The sequence below is a fragment of the Nilaparvata lugens genome, unplaced genomic scaffold, assembly GCF_014356525.2.
Source record: "Nilaparvata lugens isolate BPH unplaced genomic scaffold, ASM1435652v1 scaffold5700, whole genome shotgun sequence".
NCBI classification, from domain to species: domain Eukaryota; kingdom Metazoa; phylum Arthropoda; class Insecta; order Hemiptera; family Delphacidae; genus Nilaparvata; species Nilaparvata lugens.
This window is the reverse complement of record NW_024091491.1, coordinates 1-21,741: the sequence shown is the minus strand read 5'-3', so window position 1 is coordinate 21,741 and position 21,741 is coordinate 1. Positions and strand designations below refer to the sequence as shown.

Below are 21,741 nucleotides of genomic sequence, written 5' to 3'. Positions count from 1 at the left end.
TGTGATTATCGTCAGCATAATCAGTGGAAACATGGAAGAGTGAACTCTTTTTTTTTCATTGTGACAATAAACCAGGTAATGCGAAGGTCCTTCTCCTTAGTGCAATATTGTGGTCACATTTCTTTATAGGACTACTGAAAGTACAAGCTTATATGACGTATATTGACTAGTAGTTCTGTGAACAGTAGACCTCAGAGTAGCATGGAAATGAAGTAGTGCCAATGAGCAAGAATGTTTTAGGGTCGAGAGACTGGAGTCTTACGATTTGAGTCGAGGTAGTGTGAGTTGAGCCTTTCTCTCCCTATCCATTCTCATTCTAATCGGTCCAATCGGTATAAGCTGTAGAAATAAAAATGCTGATTTTCTTTTTCTTCTTTCTCATCTTCATCTTATTTTTCTCGTTTTTGAAGTAGAAGGGTTATTATACTAGTAGTTCTGTGAACAGTAGACCTCACGCAGTACTCTCATCCACAAGTACCCGATTGAAACTATACAGCAATAGACTGACTTCTCCACACATCTGTGTAATCACTTGTCAGCTGATTTATGATGAATAATTCTATAGTCTGATTTTTACTCTAATATTGGCGTATGAAGGAGGCTCCTTTTTCCTTTTATATTATCCTTGAAATGCAAAATTTCCAAAAACCTTGTATAAACGTCGACGCGCAATTAAAAAAGGAACATACCTGTCAAATTTCATGAAAAACTATTACCGCGTTTCGTCGTAACTGCGCAACATATAAACATTTAGACATTCAAACATTAAGAGAAATGCCAAACCGTCGACTTGAATCTTAGACCTCACTTCGCTTGGTCAATGATAAAGTAAAATAAAAGGTGTCATTTTATTTAATCATAACATAACTATAGTGAGGTCCATGGGACGATCTGGCAACAGAGCAAAGCGAGAAAGAGATGAATTTTCATAACTAAGATGAAATATCTTGTTGATTATTTATTTATTCTACATTGTTGAAAGACGATCTGGCAACAGAGCAAAGCGAGAAAGAGATAGAGCTAGGTATCAGCTTTGTTGAATGATAGACAAGGATAGCAATACCATTGCTAATCAAACACTGTCATTATAACGTTATAATGGCAGTGTTTCATTAACAGTGTATTGCTATCCTTGTCTATCATTCTACAAAGCGGATAGCGCTCTCTCTTTCTCGCTTTGCTCTGTTGCCAGATCGTCTTTCAACAATGTAGAATAAATAATTAATTAACAAGATATTTCATCTTAGTTATGAAAATTCAGTATGAAATTATTGAAAAATATAATTTCATGCTTAATAAAATATAGTTGATTACTTTAAACGAGAATGAACAGTTAATATTACATCAATAAACCTGTATCAGCTACCGTCTATAGAAGGCACTGACAAGACAGAGTTTCGGCAACGTTGTTCTCCTATCCTTCTCCACTGCCATTATAACGTGGACCTCACTATACCACATCACCCCTCAACACAATAAATTAAACCTGAAATATCATCTACTGAGATTTATAGGATTTTTGAACCAATGAAAAGCATCAAGTAGAAAATATGTATACCTTTATTATTAAAAATTGGCATACTAACAAAATTAACAACTTGCAAAGACATAAAGAAAACCATTGAATAATTACAATCTTGGAATAAAATACAAGTAGTATTAACATTAATTTGGATGAAATTAAAGTACACCGGTATTAAGTTACAAAGCAGAACCCATAAAAATGTCAAGTGAAAATTTGAAAAATGATGATAATTTTTTCAAGTAATAGATACAGTATTGAAAGTTTCAAAGCAAAATCCCTAAATCTTTCAAGTGATAATTTGATAAACAATAGTGACTCCTGGCTTTCTCGAATATATTTCTTTAAAAAAATTGTGACAATTTGTATTCCTCTAGCGTTCAAGATTTTAAATCAATACAACGATCATGACGTTCTAATAAAATATCTTGTAATATCAAAGATGGTGCACAAAATAAGGCATTGGAGAACTGAACGTTTAGTGAAAAAATGTACAAAAATAGTAATAGATTAAAGCTACATTTTTCACTATTTTAAAGCCTACCTGTAGAATCATCAAACTATTGAAAAAAAAAACAGTAATTATATGTTATAGGTAGTTATTAGTATTTTTATTCCACAGACTTTATTGCGTTTTACAAGCTTACTACCAATTTCATTCGAGTTATATACAGTAGGAAGTTTTGAAGACGAATAACCATGTTTTATTACACACTAGTAACAACTAACTCATTGGATTCTTCATCGGAGTTTGGATCCATTTTGATGAAATTAGATTTACAGATGGCAATTATTGCATTAAAAATGATTAATTTATTCCCAAAAATTGATTTTCCATAATTTCTGAAGCTAGTAAGTCAGGTGTGCATGGCACTGATCAAATACAAGATAAATTACAGAAACTTAAACAAAACAGTTTGTTATGGATAACGTTTAAAAAAGTAGTTATAGATGCCAAAATTGTATCAGCTTATTCTTCAACTTATTTGGAAAAAATCATGTGACTTTTAAGAGTTCGCATTTTATGCATTCAAATCAAAATATTCATTGAAGAATGATGAGGACTCACTCTGACAATATTTCTTCATTCGCAGTACATTTAGAACTAATTAAAATTAAGGAAAATTAATCTAACCTGTCTCGCCCTTACACAGTAAACATAATTATAAAGTCTCACTCTCTAATTGCATTTACAAAGCAGTTACAAGAGGCATGTCTAAACACTTACGCGATCTCCACTTATCGTGCGATGTTTCATTTGCCATTATTTTTTCACTTCTATCAATTTCAAATTCTTCAATTTATTAATAAAATTGTGTTGCGATGTTCCAGGTGCTACTAAATTTTCCCAATTTTATATATTTCAACGTCTTCCATTAATTAATAAAGTTTCACTAGCCTCTGAGTCTCATTTTATTCTCCTCATTTTTCATTTTATTAGCTTTTACATTTTATTAAAGACTTACTTTTAATGAGGTGATAAAGTTTCACTAGCCACTGAGTCTCATTTTATTCTCCTCATTATTCATTTTATTCGCTTTTACATTTTATTAAAGACTTACTTTTAATGAGGTGATAAAGTTTCACTAGCCACTGAGTCTCATTTTATTCTCCTCATTATTCATTTTATTCGCTTTTACATTTTATTAAAGACTTACTTTTAATGAGGTGATAAAGTTTCACTAGCCACTGAGTCTCATTTTATTCTCCTCATTATTCATTTTATTCGCTTTTACATTTTATTAAAGACTTACTTTCAATGAGGTGATAAAGTTTCACTAGCTGCTGAGTCTCATTTTATTCACCAAAGTCTTCAATTCACCAGTAAGTCGGTAGAGCCACATGTAAACTCTCCTGCGATTTACAATATTAGTTCGTAGAGGCACACGTTAACTTGCCTGTATATTCTTTACACTTTCATGTTGCCTATTTCAAAGTATTTAATTCATCAGTAAGTAGATGTAATGCCACATGTAAAACCCACATACAATCTTCAATAAATTCGTAGAGGCAGAAATGAACTTGCCTTCAAATTATTTCCAATTTTATGAATTTTTGAAGTCTTCAATACACCAATACGTTGCTAGATTCACATGTAAATCCCCTTGCGATATGCAATGAATTCGTAGAGGAAAATAGAGAACTTTCCTATAGATTTTTCCACTTTTATGTATTTTAAAGTCTTCAATTCACCTACGTTATTTTAGAGGCACATATGCCTGTAAATTCTTTTCACTTTTATGTATTTCAAAGTATTCAATTAACCAAAAAGTTTCTAGAGGCACATGTAAACCCCCTTGCAACCTCAAGTTCGTAGAGGCACGTGTAAACTTGATTCTTTCCAAAGCACATTTAAACTTGTCTACAGATTATTTTCATTTTCACGTATTTCAAAGTCTTTAATCCACCAATAAGAAGCTAGAGGAACATGTAAACCCCCTTGTGATCTGCAATGAGTTCGTAGAGGCACATGTAAACTTGCCACTAAATTCTTTCCAAAGCACATATAAACTTGTCTACAGATTCTTTACATTTTCACGTATTTTAAAGTCTTTAATCCACCAATAAGAAGCTAGAGGCACATGTAAACTCTCCTGCGATCTTCGATAAGTTGGTAGAAACACATGTAAATCCTCCTTCAATTTGTAATGAGTTCGTAGACTTTCCTGTAAATTCTTCACACTTTTATGCATTTTAAAGTCTTTAATCCACCAATAAGAAGCTAGAGGCACATGTAAACCCTCCTGCGATCTTCGATAAGTTGGTAGAAGCACAGGTAAACCCTCCTTCAATCTGTAATAAGTTCGTAGACTTTCCTGTGAATTCTTCACACTTTTATGCATTTTAAAGTCTTTAATTCACCAATAAGATGTTAGAGGCACATGTAAACCATCCTTTGATCTGCAATAAATTGGTAGAGGCACATGTAAACCCTCCTTCAATCTGTAATTAGTCCGTAAACTTTCCTGTAATTCTTTACACTTTTAATTTCAAAGTCTTTAATTCACCAATAAGATGTTAGAGGCACATGTAAACCCTCCTTTGATCTGCGATAACTGGTAGAGGCACATGTAAAGCCTCATGCGATCTGCACATTGGCCGCTTGCAAGTACTTGAGTATACACTGTCGTTCAGCGTCTCCTAATCCTTGCTGTAGCATGCCGTTCAGTCTTCCGGGGTACATTGAGGACAGTTTGCTCAGAGACTGAGCTAGGTTGAGGCGGGCGTCTGTTATACCTGAAATCAAAACAAAAAATTGTTAGAAAATCTATAGATTATTTTATTATATTTTCTATTAAATGATACCATAGACAAACAATAGCATAAGTAGATATCCCATGGTATAGGGCGTTTATGTCGCAACTTTTACTGTTATCTCAAGCTGATAGTCCATGTAGTTCTTTCCTGTGAAGCTTTATGACGCTGGTAGTCTCTCATATTGTGCCGTTCATATATATACAATCTTACCCGGTCAAAACAGCAAAAATCGACAGTAATCAGCTTGAGATAACAGTGAAAGTTGCGACACAAACGCCCATACAATGGGATATCTACGTACGCTATTGTTTCTCTATGATAATACACAAATCATAGGCATGATTGAGAAAATTTCAACAGGATCTGTCCCTTTCATACATGTTTATTTAAATAGTACAAGAATGTGAATTAGGTTGAGTTATATAATAGAGAAATCGCACAATAAGATATCTCATGGTATAGGGCGTTTATGTTTCAAATTTTAATGTTAACTCAAGCCGATAGTCCTAGTTGTTCTTTTTCGCCACACTGCACAGAAAGCAGCTGTTTTTCCAGTCCCTACGTAGATCTGAAAGACATTGTTTGCAGACGACTCTCCTCTGACGTCAGAACAGGTTTCTTTCCGGCCTAGGCCGGAAAGAGTACCCTTTCCAGCCGCTAACATGGAACTAAGAAAGGTGATCACAAAACTTTTCATTATTTGTGTTCATTATTAAATAATTAAAACATTTATAATAATATTGGTGAATTAATCTTATTGTGAATTCTTATTGGTGAATTTCTTATTGATGAATTAATCTTATTGTCATTTGAAAGAATAAAAAAGTATAAACTCAACCTCCCACATAATTGAACATAATCTTTTAGGTTACTTAGACAAATCAGAATAAAAAATAAAAATACTTGGACAATTTCCTGATATTCAGATTACATCAGATTTGCTAGAGCTATGACCTTCCACTTCTGCTTTCGGAAGTACTAAGTAAACAATTATTATTATATATTTATTGTTTATTTTTCTGTGTGGCGAAAAATAGCGTTCGCACCACGGGCAAAATGTTTTTCCGGCTCTCAATCTCATTTTCTGCTCTAGGTGCGAAATATACTATTTCGTGAAGCTATGTGGCGCTGGTAATCTCTCATATTGTGCCATTCTTACACTCTCTCACCCCTTATGTTCCAATTTGAACTGTTAACTCAATTTAATTGTGTAACCTCATCTAAATTTGGGAAAGGAATAGCACAAGGTTACCCTATTTTTTCTCTCCCTATTATTTTTGATGATGTACTTGTTGTATGAATCCATAAAGAATAATTTCAATTCAACAGTATTTTTGCAACCGGATATGAGTGTCATAAGGTACTGTATTTGAGAACAAGAGCGTTCTTACCTAGAGCGTACATATTTGTCTGTGAGCATTTCTATGTTTGTATTGAATAAATAAATATTGACGTAGAGGAAATATAGCATGAGAAGATATTTCCTCTATGCCAATATTTATTTATTCAATGCAAACATAGAAAGGCTCACAGACAAATATATATGAAATATATCCCATGGTATGGGGCGTTTATAGGTGCGTATAGATATACGCGCCGCGAACATGAGCAATTCACTTTCAATCAGCTGACTATATCTGTATTTTTACAGAAACGGTAAGATACAGATATAAAAAGCTTGGCATCAGCTGATTAAAAGTGAATTGCTCATGCTCGCAGCGCGTAAATCTGTACGCACCTTTAGATACAATTTTCACTGTTAACTTAAACCGATAGTCCTAGTAGTTATTTTCCTTGTAGCTATGTGACTTTGGTAGTCTTTCATACTGTGCCGTTCTTACACTCTAATAATGGATTAAAAATATTAAATTAACTTGAATGCTAAATATTTTTTTTATTTGCGGATGATGCCCACATGAGCATTTTGCTTGTGCGTGAGTACCGGTAATGGAAAGTGCGAGCGTGATGCAATGACATGTTCAAACGTCCATGCCTATTCGATGGGATTCTGCAGGATTCGAACCCACGACCAGGTTCAACTAGCAGACTGAAGGGTGCAACGCCTTAAGGTGCGTACAGATATACGCGCCGCGAACATGAGCAATTCACTTTTAATCAGCTGACTATATCTGTATTTTTACAGAAATGGTAAGATACAGATATAAAAAGCTTGGCATCAGCTGATTAAAAGTGAATTGCTCATGCTCGCAGCGCGTAAATCTGTACGCACCTTTAGATACAATTTTCACTGTTAACTTAAACCGATAGTCCTAGTAGTTATTTTCCTTGTAGCTATGTGACTTTGGTAGTCTTTCATACTGTGCCGTTCTTACACTCTAATAATGGATTAAAAATATTAAATTAACTTGAATGCTAAATATTTTTTTTATTTGCGGATGATGCCCACATGAGCATTTTGCTTGTGCGTGAGTACCGGTAATGGAAAGTGCGAGCGTGATGCAATGACATGTTCAAACGTCCATGCCTATTCGATGGGATTCTGCAGGATTCGAACCCACGACCAGGTTCAACTAGCAGACTGAAGGGTGCAACGCCTTAAGGTGCGTACAGATATACGCGCCGCGAACATGAGCAATTCACTTTTAATCAGCTGACTATATCTGTATTTTTACAGAAATGGTAAGATACAGATATAAAAAGCTTGGCATCAGCTGATTAAAAGTGAATTGCTCATGTTCGCGGCGCGTAACTCTGTATGCACCTTTAGTCGGCTCGGCTATCCTGGCCGGCAAATTTATCAATCAATCAAATCAAATTTATTCACCAATTAACAACAACGTTACATGAAAATAAATGAATAATTTTTGGTTAAATAATTGATGTGGCTGGAAAAAGAAATCTTGTGCCAAGATTCGCTTAAACCCATTGTCAATGCAACAAATATAGTATTACAAAATTAATACCTTATTCTCAACCTTTATTTCCAACACTTCAGGTAGAAACCCATCCTTAGTTGTACAAATTTAACAGAAATTCATAAACTACAACATTTGAACAGTTTGAAATTCGCGGTTCATTTCAACACAATTTATCACTATTTTGAATTACAGCAGTTTAATTCAACCAAACTCAAAACAATTGAAGTTAATAATTCAAATATTTATTCTATTGTTCATAAAATATTTATTTGTTAATTTTGTAGTTTATTTTTGATATTTGTATCGACATTGAAGAAGAAGACGAAGACGAAGAAGAAGAAATAGTACCTAGGTACCACCTGACACTGACGTCAGATGTTTGTGTCAAAGCTGATTTCATTTCCTTTTCCAGGTCTCATTCTCCGTGTTGAACTCGTACTGAGCAGTAGAGTGTTACTTGTTCTTCAAGATTCTGCGCTCAAAACTCGTCGAATGGCTATTTATTTCAGTTTTATTGATACAGTTAGTAAAAGAATGATGTGCTACGATAATATCTAATGAGATTACTCCAGCCTAGATCATGGAACTCAATTTTAATACACTTAAGGTTAGTTCAAAGTTTTATTTTTTTGATTTGAACTTGTACTGTTATTCATGGTACTGTAGCTTCATACTAGTCTTCATTAATTTCAAATTATTATTGGTATATTGCTATCATTCTATTCTATTTATGACTGACTAGAAGATGTATTAACTTTACTTTAAAGAATATTAAAATGTTTATCAACTTATTATTTTACATTAAGTCATCCATATCATAATAGCATGATTAAATACCCTACATAATCCTTCAATTATTATATCACTAGTTTTACAAGATCCTTCTATAATTTTATTCAAAATTTTTCATAGGCTAATTTAGATGACCTTGAAGGTTATTTTTTGAATTTAAAATTATTAGTTAGCTTTCAGGTTATTTTCACATCGAATTATAACTATCATAGCATAATAAAAAATCTTCAATATACCTGTACTCTTTTAATACTTTTACACAGATATTCTAAATAGCTCAACTAATATTTCAATTGATCATGGAGGTTATTTTTTAAATTTCAAATTATTGGATAGCTTTCATGTTTTTATCTTCCCATCAATGCAAACCTATCATAATTTTATTAAGTCTACTACTCTCCTGAATTAATATTTTACGGTTTTCAATAATTACTCAACACTCAAATAAAATTGATTTAGAAAACTATTTGAGGATCTGCTGGGATGTATTGTTGCTAATAATTATTAATTTCTACATGTATTCCTTTATTTCAAAATGTATTGAATATCTTAGACTGTGCAGAGGCTAAAAAAACCTTTCTACTGGTGATATTTTTTCAATTTGTATACTACCAAGCTATCAAAATAGAAGCGTTTTCTCAGGAAATTTTTGAGACAGATCATTTAAAATTCGGTAAGAGATAAATCCATAAAGTTTTGAGGATAAATCCTTCATGGTATTGTTGATTGAATAGAACAAACATTTCCTAAAAATATTAATTTTTGAGATAATTATTCAATTTACTAAAAATTACCAAAAATAACACTTATTTCTGGTCATTTTATCAAATTGAATAACTTTCTAAAAAATTGATATTTTCAGAAATATTTGTTTTATTCAATCAACAATACCATGAAGAATTTATACTCGAAATTTCACGGATTTATTTCTTACCGAATTTGAAATGATCTGTCCCAAAAATTTAAACTTTAGGGGTTCATGCCTCAAAAAGTAATGATCGAAAAAAGTGTTTCCTGAGAAAACGTTTATATTTCGATAGCTTGATAGTACGCAAATCAAAAGACTTTGAAAAATATCACCAGTAGAAAGTTTTTTTAGCCTTAAGATCATTCATCTGTTGTTGTTCTACAAAGGGAAAGGTTGCTTCAAGCTTAAAGCTCATAGCAAACAGGCCGCGCCGCGCCGCCAAGTCGCACACCGGAGACGCCGTTTTTGCATATCGCACACTGGGAACGCGCCGCGCCACCGCGTACCGGACACGACTCTCCGCCCGACCACTGCCTACTAACATAGAGAAACAATAGCGTAAGTAGATATACATTTATGTCGCAACTTTTACTGTTATCTCAAGTTGATAGTCCACGTAGTTCTCTCCCGTGAAGTTGTGTGACGCTGGTAGTCTCTCATATTGTGCCGTTCATACACTCTCATCCAGCCAAAACGGTAAAAATAGACTATTATCGAAAGTAATCGGCTTGAGTTAACATTGAAAATTGCGACATAAACGCCCTATACCATGGAATATCTACCACGCTATTGTTTTTCTATGCTACTACTGAGGCTGGCGAAGAGGCACCCGAAAGGTGGCGGGGCTCAGAGGAACGTTCCTCTCCTATAGAAAGGTCCACGTTATAATGGCAGTGTTTGATTAGCAATGGTATTGCTACCCTTGTCTATCATTCAACAAAGCGGATAGTGCAATCTCTTTCTCGCTTTGCTCTGTTGCCAGATCGTCTTTTAACAATGTGGAATTAATGATTAATTATCAAAATATTTCATCTTAATTATGAGAATTCATTATGAAATTATTGAAAAATATAATTTCTTGTTCAATAAAATATAAATATCGGGGCACCATCGTGTGAATTGCACCTCTCGACGCCCAACTCAAAAATATTGACGGAAAAGCGGTGCACTGTGACTACAGATTCATTGTTTCTAAAAAAAAAATGCTCGACAGCGAACACACGATGTTGTACGTTCCAACGCTCATAGCAACTGAAATGGCATAGTATGGGCCGTCTGCCAACATTCGTTCCAGGGCAATACCCCCTCCCATCACCGAGTACTAGCGGTTCGAAAAACATGCGTTTGCTCTGCATTATCCAGTAGTTTCAAGCTTTATTAGGGGGAGATCACATTATACATTTTCCAGGCATTTTCAGAGAAGTCGGTAGGGCAGGTAGCTCTCCAATTAGCTGATAATCAGCTGATTCCTGACTGAGTCAGCCGATTGGGTTGGCGTTTGGGAATCAGCTGATAATCAGCAATCGGAGAGTTTCCTGTCCTTCCGACTCGTCTGAAAACCGCCGAATGTGGTCTCACCTTAGAAAAACTTGAGAATATCTTCGTCGCTACACTAAGTTTTGACCCTATGTTACAGTATTCCAACCAGTAGGTCTTAGAAATTTAAAAAACTACGAGAGTACACCATTATAATAAGCTAGCACCTAAGTGTGAGCTTCAGTACCACCTTGAATCTCACTTACTTCTATTCTCTTAAAATACCAATAAAACTTGCATAAATGTATACCATGAATTTTTTGAAATGTATGAATTCAGGGCTACTTTCTTGTATTTATAAAATAGAATAATAGTATCCTTTCAAATTTATAAAATAAACAAGAATAAAAATTGTAACGTAACTGTTACAAGTTTCAGTGATCATACCATCTTCAGGTTATAAAATAAATTTGCAATCTCATCAATCAGGTTTATAACCTGACGATGGTGTGATAGTAATAGTTATGTTACAATTTCTATTCTTGTTTTATTATTTTATTAATTTTAAAGGGTACTACACTTCTATTTCATGAATATACCATGAACTTCATGATAAAATTACCTTCATATTTGAGCGAACTTCATGTCAGTCCACACAATATTATGGTCTCAATGGCTGTCATCAATTTTCATATGAATATAGTGAGGTCCACATTATAATGGCAATGTAAAACTGCCTTATGTGGTCACGCCCTAAGAGTTATGAAGTTTGCATGCATTTAAATAGGTCAAAACATTCTACTCCTTTATATTCTGATATAGTCATTAATTTTCAATATGAATATAGTGAGGTCCACATTATAATGGCAATGAAAAACTGCCTTATGTGGTCTCGCCCTAAGAGTTATGAAGTTTGCATGCATTTAAATAGGTCAAAACATTCTACTCCTTTATATTCTGACCCATTCGAAGACATGTATTATTTTCAACACTCCTCAGGCTCTATTATGTTTCAAATGATAGTCATATATATTTGATCCCCTATTGGAGCCATCATAAGACTATTTATTTATTTATAACTGATCTATCAAGTACAGTATTCAGACGCTCAAGTTTACTATTATCAGTAAAAAATACATATATCAGTTTATTAGTCTTTTGCTCAAGCAAAAGACGGATCGTTTGGTTCAAGCAAAAGACGGATGTAAAATTGCGTCCACACGCATCCATCTTATGTCGTCCGTTTTCTACTTTTGTGCTCACAAGCTCAGTTCGTCATCAACATCTACCATTATATCCGGTAGATGAGTAATAATTATATCGTATTTTTTCGCTGATTCAACTGGATAATGCTATATTTAACAACATAATGACAAACATATTACTGTTAACCGCTAAATGGCTTTGTTTACATGTCATATCTCGAGACACAGTGATTGTAAATGGATTGAAATTTTGTAGATAGTATTCTTATCAACAATATAGTACATCTTAATATATCATGATAGTAAATTATAATATCAACATCAAATTCTGAGAGTATCATGAGAATGAAGAAAGAAAAAAAAGGGTTAAATGACGTTATATGCAATCGATAAAAAACACTTGCTTATTTTAAAGTACTCGCGAGGCATTTTATTAATTTGAGGGCGCTGAATCCGAATCTGAAATCACAATTTCTCTATCTCCATTTTTACGCGATTTAGGTTTTGGTGGATAGGCAAAAGACGGACGGTTTGATGGAAAAGATTCCCGGCCGATACATTTCAAGTTTGACGACTTAAGCTTGAAGACCCATCTGTTTTACCGTCCAGACGCAACGACTTACATGCTCCGACTTTTGCTTCAGCAAAAGACTGAAGCTAAACTTGAGTGTCTGGACCGGGCCTAAGACTGCTCTGTTGCCCGCTTATCACTTTCTGAGTATACAGGATAATTTTTATTAAATTTTGGTACATTAATTATAGTGAACACAGTTGAAAATAATTATGTATCTGTACTCTGTAATATTTATACAACTTTTATTATTTATCACTAGCAGGTAACCCGTGCTTCGCAAGCGTTTATTTTTAAACTTGACGTAATGAAATCCAGAAGAATTGAAAATAGGTCTATAAGAATCCTCGGTTGATTAAGAATTTATAAGCAGCATTTCAAGTAAATCAGTCCAGTAGTTCAGACGTGATGATGCGTCAAACATAATTTTCCTATCCTCTACACGTGTATACGTGTTTAAGCCAGTTCTTTCCTCTATTATAGTATAGAATATGATAGATGGATATATCATCCATCTATCGATCATCTTCTATACTATAATAAAGGAAATGAATGAGAATAAATTTTGAAAGGTTTGAGATATCGATGTGCGGTTTTCACCATACCTTTTCTTTTCCCATACCTTTTCTCTGGAAATCCTGTATTGGAATCATGTATCATAATATGACCACCTTTCGATTAAAAAAATAAGTTGGATTCAAAATGGCGGAAAAATTTGGGTGCGACGGAAAACCTGTTTTTATCATTCGAAAAGGATCCCCAATCTAATACCTATTTTCTAATTTCCCTTTTAAGAGAAATGTTCTGCTGCTTCCTTACAACAACTAAAAGCATGACAAATAATCGAAAACTTGACAAACTAAAAACTTGATGTAATCCAATATTGTAGAATTTGAAATAGGTTTATAACCATCCTCGGTTAAACAAGAATCTATGTGCAAAATTTCAAGTTAATCAGTCCAGTAGTTGAGACGTGATGATGCGTCAAACATAATTTTCCTATACTTTACACCTGTATAAGTGTATAATCAGTGTAGAATAAAGTAGATGTTCCTTTTTTAATTTCGACCATATGATTTGGTGATTTTTTTTATGTAATCGTATGTACCATTAATGAAGTTTGAACATTTATTCTGAAAAATGTATGCTTCCAGGTGCACGAGATTGATATTTTTAGAATCTATGTTCAAAATTTGGAGATCTAAATCATTCCCGTTTCTCCGGTATGCAATCCACAAGTTGACATGCTTTGATGAGAACAAATGAACACATGAACAAACACAACCCTACTCTCTCTCATTATATAGATGATGGAATAAGCATTCATCTAGATTTTTTTTTTCATTTGAACAGGATCACTGTGCATCTAAACAAACCATTGAAGCAGATATCAATACTATTTTCTGACCGGGGAGCAGCTCTACATCACAAGTGAAGATATGGATCGGTGAATGCGGTGTGAGACATCTCCTATATATATTATTAGTATATTAGGATAGCCTCTAGCCTTTGCTAGTTGGCGGGGTTAAGCCTCTAGCCTTTGCTAGTTGGCGAGGTTAAGCCTCTAGCCTTTGCTAGTTGGCGGGGTCAAGCCTCTAGCATTTGCTAGTTGGCGGGGATCAGGAAGTATTGCCTCTAGCCTTTGCTAGTTGGCGGGGTCAAGCCTCTCGCCTTTGCTAGTTGGCGGGGATCAGGAAGTGTAGCCTCTAGCCTTTGCTAGTTGTAGGGGTTAAGCCTCTAGCCTTTGCTAGTTGGCGGGGTTAAGCCTCTAGCCTTTGCTAGTTGGTGGGGAGAAAGGAAATCACCGCTATCTTGTGATAGCTTGGGGTCAAACATATTTCTAACCTAATTTTAAGTCTTAACTTGCATGCAATTACTTTATAGGTGACACTATCCTATCGGTAGAGGAAGTGCACAAGTTATTTTGCATCAAAGAGGGTGTATCACCCATGGAGATGCTGGGATGTGGAGATATTCTTGAGAAATTCAAGAGTTCTCTACTACTCTACTCTACTGAGTATCTTTGAGAGTGAGAAACTCTCATAGATACTGTAGAGTACAACATTCTCTCCTGGCCGTTCAGGTAATGCCTTAGTTAAGTGATAAGTTTAATCTATGATTGGCAACTATTAACATTATTTTATTGATACTTTGAAATTAGAGATATTCTTGAGAAATTCAAGGGTTCTCTAATCAGTATCATTGAGAGTGAGAAAACTCTTATTGATACTGTATTGTAGTGATACTGTAGGTTCAGGTACTGCTTTAGTTTAGTGCAAGTTGAGATTTGTAACTCTTTATCAACATTATTTAAAATTGCTTTGTTTTTAAGTACGTTACAAGTTTGTTACAGCTTAGCCTACCAATCGAATCCAAGTGCACCATTGTGGATATTTTTCGAAAGGTTAGTAGACTCTTTCAATTTATACTCATCTAGATATCCAGACTTTAAGCTTCATGATATATCTCTCATTTATTAATTTTTTGTTCATTGATTGCCTGATTATCAGCTGAAACTCCAGCTGATAATCAGCCAATCAGAGAGCTCCCTGTCCTACAGATCAGTCCTCTGTCAGTTAAAAACAGCCTGGAAAAACGCTTCATTTGGCTTGGCCCTTATAGTTGACTGAAACACTGGAAATCATACTTTGGGTTTTTTTAAACCATCATCTTCATTCAAGTCTTAAGAGTTATTTTTTGTGATCAGTTTCAATATCAAGTAATGAATATGCTTCCTTACAACAACTAAAAGCATGACAAATAATCGAAAACTTGACAAACTAAAAACTTGATGTAATCCAATATTGTAGAATTTGAAATAGGTTTATAACCATCCTCGGTTAAGCAAGAATCTATGTGCAAATTTCAAGTTAATCAGTCCAGCAGTTGAGACGTGATGATGCGTCAAACATAATTTTCCTATACTTTACACCTGTATAAGTGTATAATCCGTGTAATAAAGTAGATGTTCCTTTTTTAATTTCGACCATATAATTTGGTGATTTTTTTATGAAATCGTATGTACCATTAATGAAGTTTGAACATTTATTCTGAAAAATGTATGCTTCCAGGTGCACGAGATTGATATTTTTAGAATCTATGTTCAAAATTTGGAGATCTAAATCATTCCCGTTTCTCCGATATGCAATCCACAAGTTGACATGCTTTGATGCGAACAAACGAACAAACACAACCCTACTCTCTCTTATTATATAGATGATGGAATAAGCATTCATCTAGATTTTTTTTTTCATTTGAACAGGATCACTGTGCATCTAAACAAACCATTAAGGGCAGATATCAATACTATTTTCTGACCGGGGAGCAGCTCTACATCACAAAGGGAAGATATGGATCGGTGAATGTGGTATGAGACATCTCCTATATATATATATATATATTAATAGTAAATTAGGATAGACTTCTAACACTCCCCAATAACACAGATGGCTAGGGCTGGGATGTTTATGGTGGTACTATTATGACACAGTCCATCCTGACCCTTTCGGCAGTGCCATGTTCTATCCGGTTGGTTCTGAGTCCAATGGGTGCTTTCAAGTTAGAGTCAACTGACCTGCAGATCGCATTTCCGTGCCAACAACTGGACGAACATGTGCTACTGTTTGATTGTGGTTTATGGATGGCTGTGGAGTGAGACAATCACCATGAATAGGGTTTGAGTTGTTAGGGTCCCTGTAGGATATTTGCAGTTGTCAGTCGAGTATTTCATTTCTGATCAGTGCCCTTTGTGGTGGTCCCACAGCTTTTTCATGATGGTAGCGGGCTCAGTACAGCACTAATTTGATGAGCAGGTGGTACTGTTACACTGTGGCCTGGTCTGATCTGTTCTATGAGACTGGCGATGCAAATATAAGATTGTAGTGCCTTCAGCAAACTTAGGAAAGAGGGTATGAGAATTATTTGAGTTGAGAATTAGAATTAAGAAATTAGTAATCTAAGTTTAGATATGAGACTGAAGTAATATTTGTAAAGTGTAGCCTCTAGCCTTTGCTAGTTGGCGGGGTTAAGCCTCTAGCCTTTGCTAGTTGGCGGGGTTAAGCCTCTAGCCTTTGCTAGTTGGCGGGGTCAAGCCTCTAGCCTTTGCTAGTTGGCGGGGATCAGGAAGTATTGCCTCTAGCCTTTGCTAGTTGGCGGGGTCAAGCCTCTAGCCTTTGCTAGTTGGCGGGGATCAGGAAGTGTAGCCTCTAGCCTTTGCTAGTTGGCGGGGTTAAGCCTCTAGCCTTTGCTAGTTGGCGGGGTTAAGCCTCTAGCCTTTGCTAGTTGGCGGGGAGAAAGGAAATCACCACTATCTTGTGATAGCTTGGGGTCAAACATATTTCTAACCTAATTTTAAGTCTTAACTTGCATGCAATTACTTTATAGGTGACACTATCCTATCGGTAGAGGAAGTGCACAAGTTATTTTGCATCAAAGAGGGTGTATCACCCTTGGAGATGCTGGGATGTGGAGATACTCTTGAGAAATTCAAGAGTTCTCTACTACTCTACTCTACTGAGTATCTTTGAGAGTGAGAAACTCTCATAGATACTGTAGAGTACAACATTCTCTCCTGGCCGTTCAGGTGATGCCTTAGTTAAGTGATAAGTTTAATCTATGATTGGCAACTATTAACATTATTTTATTGATACTTTGAAATTAGAGATATTCTTGAGAATTCAAGGGTTCTCTAATCAGTATCATTGAGAGTGAGAAAACTCTTATTGATACTGTATTGTAGTGATACTGTAGGTTCAGGTACTGCTTTAGTTTAGTGCAAGTTGAGATTTGTAACTCTTTATCAACATTATTTAAAATGCTTTGTTTTTTAAGTACGTTACAAGTTTGTTACAGCTTAGCCTACCAATCGAATCCAAGTGCACCATTGTGGATATTTTTCGAAAGGTTAGTAGACTCTTTCAATTTATACTCATCTAGATATCCAGACTTTAAGCTTCATGATATATCTCTCATTTATTAATTTTTTGTTCATTGATTGCCTGATTATCAGCTGAGACTCCAGCTGATAATCAGCCAATCAAAGAGCTCCCTGTCCTACAGATAAGTCCTCTGTCAGTTAAAAACCGCCTGGAAAAACGCTTCATTTGGCTTGTACCTTATAGTTGACTGAAACACTGGAAATCATACTTTGGGTTTTTTTAAACCATCATCTTCATTCAAGTCTTAAGAGTTATTTTTTGTGATCAGTTTCAATATCAAGTCATGAATATGCTTCCTTACAACAACTAAAAGCATGACAAATAATCGAAAACTTGACAAACTAAAAACTTGATGTAATCCAATATTGTAGAATTTGAAATAGGTTTATAACCATCCTCGGTTAAGCAAGAATCTATGTGCAAAATTTCAAGTTAATCAGTCCAGCAGTTGAGACGTGATGATGCGTCAAACATAATTTTCCTATACTTTACACCTGTATAAGTGTATAATCCGTGTAATAAAGTAGATGTTCCTTTTTAATTTCGACCATATAATTTGGTGATTTTTTTATGAAATCGTATGTACCATTAATGAAGTTTGAACATTTATTCTGAAAAATGTATGCTTCCAGGTGCACGAGATTGATATTTTTAGAATCTATGTTCAAAATTTGCAGATCTAAATCATTCCCGTTTCTCCGATATGCAATCCACAAGTTGACATGCTTTGATGCGAACAAACGAACAAACACAACCCTACTCTCTCTTATTATATAGATGATGGAATAAGCATTAATATAGATTTTTTTTCATTTGAACAGGATCACTGTGCATCTAAACAAACCATTAAGGGCAGATATCAATACTATTTTCTGACCGGGGAGCAGCTCTACATCACAAGTGAAGATATGGATCGGTGAATGTGGTATGAGACATCTCCTATATATATATATATTAATAGTAAATTAGGATAGACTTCTAACACTCCCCAATAACACAGATGGCTAGGGCTGGGATGTTTATGGTGGTACTATTATGACACAGTCCATCCTGACCCTTTCGGCAGTGCCATGTTCTATCCGGTTGGTTCTGAGTCCAATGGGTGCTTTCAAGTTAGAGTCAACTGACCTGCAGATCGCATTTCCGCGTGCCAACAACTGGACGAACATGTGCTACTGTTTGATTGTGGTTTATGGATGGCTGTGGAGTGAGACAATCACCATGAATAGGGTTTGAGTTGTTAGGGTCTCTGTAGGATATTTGCAGTTGTCAGTCGAGTGTTTCATTTCTTATCAGTGCCCTTTGTGGTGGTCCCACAGCTTTTTCATAATGGTAGCGGGCTCAGTACAGCACTAATTTGATGAGCAGGTGGTACTGTTACACTGTGGCCTGGTCTGATCTGTTCTATGAGACTGGCGATGCAAATATTAGATTGTAGTGCCTTCAGCAAACTTAGGAAAGGGGGGATGAGAATTATTTGAGTTAAGAATTAGGATTAAAGTGATCTAAGTTTAGATTAGAGACTGAAGTTATATTGGTAGAGTCTAGCCTCTAGCCTTTGCTAGTTGGCGGGGTTAAGCCTCTAGCCTTTGCTAGTTGGCGGGGTGAAGCCTCTAGCCTTTGCTAGTTGGCGGGGTGAAGCCTCTAGCCTTTGCTAGTTGGCGGTGTTAAGCCTCTAGCCTTTGCTAGTTGCTATAATAAGTCAAGAATTAGAATTAAGAAATTAGTTATCTAAGTTTAGATTTAAGACTGAAGTAATATTGGTAAAGTATAGCCTCTAGCCTTTGCTAGTTGGCGGGGATCAGGAAGTATTGCCTCTAGCCTTTGCTAGTTGGCGGGGATCAGGAAGTATTGCCTCTAGCCTTTGCTAGTTGGCGGGGATCAGGAAGTATTGCCTCTAGCCTTTGCTAGTTGGCGGGGATCAGGAAGAATTGCCTCTAGCCTTTGCTAGTTGGCGGGGATGAGGAAGTATTGCCTCTAGCCTTTGCTAGTTGCTACAATTGGTCAAGCATTAGAATTAAGAAATTAGTAATCTAAGTTAGATTTAAGACTGAAGTAATATTGGTAAAGTGTAGCCTCTAGCCTTTGCTAGTTGGCGGGGATCAGGAAGTATTGCCTCTAGCCTTTGCTAGTTGGCGGGGTTAAGCCTCTAGCCTTTGCTAGTTGGCGGGGTTAAGCCTCTAGCCTTTGCTAGTTGGCGGGGTCAAGCCTCTAGCCTTTGCTAGTTGGCGGGGATCAGGAAGTAATGCCTCTAGCCTTTGCTAGTTGGCGGGGTTAAGCCTCTAGCCTTTGCTAGTTGGCGGGGATCAGGAAGTGTAGCCTCTAGCCTTTGCTAGTTGGCGGGGTTAAGCCTCTAGCCTTTGCTAGTTGGCGGGGTTAAGCCTCTAGCCTTTGCTAGTTGGCGGGGAGAAAAGAAATCACCACTATCTTGTGATAGCTTGGGGTCAAACATATTTCTAACCTAATTTTAAGTCTTAACTTGCATGCAATTACTTTATAGGTGACACTATCCTATCGGTAGAGGAAGTGCACAAGTTATTTTGCATCAAAGAGGGTGTATCGCCCTTGGAGATGCTGGGATGTGGAGATACTCTTGAGAAATTCAAGAGTTCTCTACTACTCTACTCTACTGAGTATCTTTGAGAGTGAGAAACTCTCATAGATACTGTAGAGTACAACATTCTCTCCTGGCCGTTCAGGTGATGCCTTAGTTAAGTGACAACTTTAATCTATGATTGGCAACTATTTAACATTATTTTATTGATACTTTGAAATTAGAGATATTCTTGAGAAATTCAAGGGTTCTCTAATCAGTATCATTGAGAGTGAGAAAACTCTTATTGATACTGTATTGTAGTGATACTGTAGGTTCAGGTACTGCTTTAGTTTAGTGCAAGTTGAGATTTGTAACTCTTTATCAACATTATTTAAAATTGCTTTGTTTTTTAAGTACGTTACAAGTTTGTTACAGCTTAGCCTACCAATCGAATCCAAGTGCACCATTGTGGATATTTTTCGAAAGGTTAGTAGACTCTTTCAATTTATACTCATCTAGACATCCGGACTTTAAGCTTCTTGATATATCTCTCATTTATTGCCTGATTATCAGCTGAAACTCCAGCTGATAATCAGCCAATCAAAGTGCTCCCTGTCCTACAGATAAGTCCTCTGTCAGTTAAAACCACCTGGAAAAACGCTTCATTTGGCTTGTACCTTATAGTTGACTGAAACACTGGAAATCATACTTTGGGGTTTTTTAAACCATCATCTTCATTCAAGTCTTAAGAGTTATTTTTTGTGATCAGTTTCAATATCAAGTAATGAATATGCTTCCTTACAACAACTAAAAGCATGACAAATAATCGAAAACATGACAACTAAAAACTTGATATAATCCAATATTGTAGAATTTGAAATAGGTTTATAACCAACCTCGGTTAAGCAAGAATCTATGTGCAAAATTTCAAGTTAATCAGTCCAGCAGTTGAGACGTGATGATGCGTCAAACATAATTTTCCTATACTTTACACCTGTATAAGTGTATAATCCGTGTAATAAAGTAGATGTTCCTTTTCTAATTTTGACCATATAATTTGGGATTTTTTTATGAAATCGTATGTACCATTAATGAAGTTTGAACATTTATTCTGAAAAATGTATGCTTCCAGGTGCACGAGATTGATATTTTTAGAATCTATGTTCAAAATATGGACATCTAAATCATTCCCGTTTCTCCGATATGCAATCCACAAGTTGACATGCTTTGATGCGAACAAACACAACCCTACTCTCTCTTATTATATAGATGATGGAATAAGCATTAATATAGATTTTTTTTCATTTGAACAGGATCACTGTGCATCTAAACAAACCATTAAGGGCAGATATCAATACTATTTTCTGACCGGGGAGCAGCTCTACATCACAAAGGGAAGATATGGTTCGGTGAATGTGGTATGAGACATCTCCTATATATATATATATATATTAATAGTAAATTAGGATAGACTTCTAACACTCCCCAATAACACAGATGGCTAGGGCTGGGATGTTTATGGTGGTACTATTATGACACGTCCATCCTGACCCTTTCGGCAGTGTCATGTTCTATCCGGTTGGTTCTGAGTCCAATGGTGCTTTCAAGTTAGAGTCACTGACCTGCAGATCGCATTTCCGCGTGCCAACAACTGGACGAACATGTGCCACTGTATGATTGTGGTTTATGGATGTCTGTGGAGTGAGACAATCACCATGAATAGGGTTTGAGTTGTTAGGTCCCTGTAGGATATTTGCAGTTGTCAGTCGAGTATTTCATTTCTGATCAGTGCCCTTTGTGGTGGTCCCACAGCTTTT

At 35.6% G+C, this 21,741-nt stretch overlaps 1 protein-coding gene and 1 long non-coding RNA gene across 7 annotated transcripts; one reads left to right on the top strand and one right to left on the bottom strand.

The window, feature by feature from the left end:
• Positions 1-1,889: 1,889 nt before the first annotated feature.
• Positions 1,890-4,765, bottom strand: LOC120356069. Its single transcript, XR_005573928.1, has 2 exons — positions 3,328-4,765; positions 1,890-3,231 (listed from the first exon to the last, which is right to left on the bottom strand). It is a non-coding gene; the product is annotated as an uncharacterized LOC120356069 (long non-coding RNA).
• A 3,333-nt stretch (positions 4,766-8,098) lies between these two features.
• Positions 8,099-21,329, top strand: LOC120356068. Of its 6 annotated transcripts, none has more exons than XM_039444875.1 (6): positions 8,099-8,266; positions 15,714-15,818; positions 17,303-17,353; positions 18,210-18,313; positions 20,350-20,410; positions 21,238-21,329. In XM_039444875.1, the coding sequence occupies exons 1-4, from the start codon at positions 8,240-8,242 to the stop codon at positions 18,306-18,308; spliced, it is 282 nt and encodes a 93-aa protein (XP_039300809.1). In that variant the 5' UTR covers positions 8,099-8,239; the 3' UTR covers positions 18,309-18,313; positions 20,350-20,410; positions 21,238-21,329. The 6 variants fall into 6 exon arrangements, 2 of the variants coding, with proteins under 2 accessions (XP_039300809.1, XP_039300808.1); XR_005573924.1 differs by lacking the exon at positions 8,099-8,266 and adding an exon at positions 14,776-14,855 and having other exon boundaries at positions 20,360-20,410; positions 21,238-21,319; XR_005573925.1 differs by lacking the exon at positions 8,099-8,266 and adding an exon at positions 14,776-14,855 and having other exon boundaries at positions 17,293-17,353; positions 20,360-20,410; positions 21,238-21,319.
• Positions 21,330-21,741: the final 412 nt, after the last annotated feature.

What these genes read in the sequence shown, in the direction of transcription:
- LOC120356068 (XM_039444874.1), top strand. Translation starts at nt 8,240, where the DNA reads ATGGAACTCAATTTTAATACACTTAAG. An exon ending in TCAATTTTAATACACTTAAG is followed by an intron (nt 8,267 to 15,713) that starts GTTAGTTCAAAG and finishes TCATTTGAACAG; the next exon opens with GATCACTGTGCATCTAAACA. An exon ending in TTGTGGATATTTTTCGAAAG is followed by an intron (nt 17,354 to 18,209) that starts GTTAGTAGACTC and finishes TCATTTGAACAG; the next exon opens with GATCACTGTGCATCTAAACA.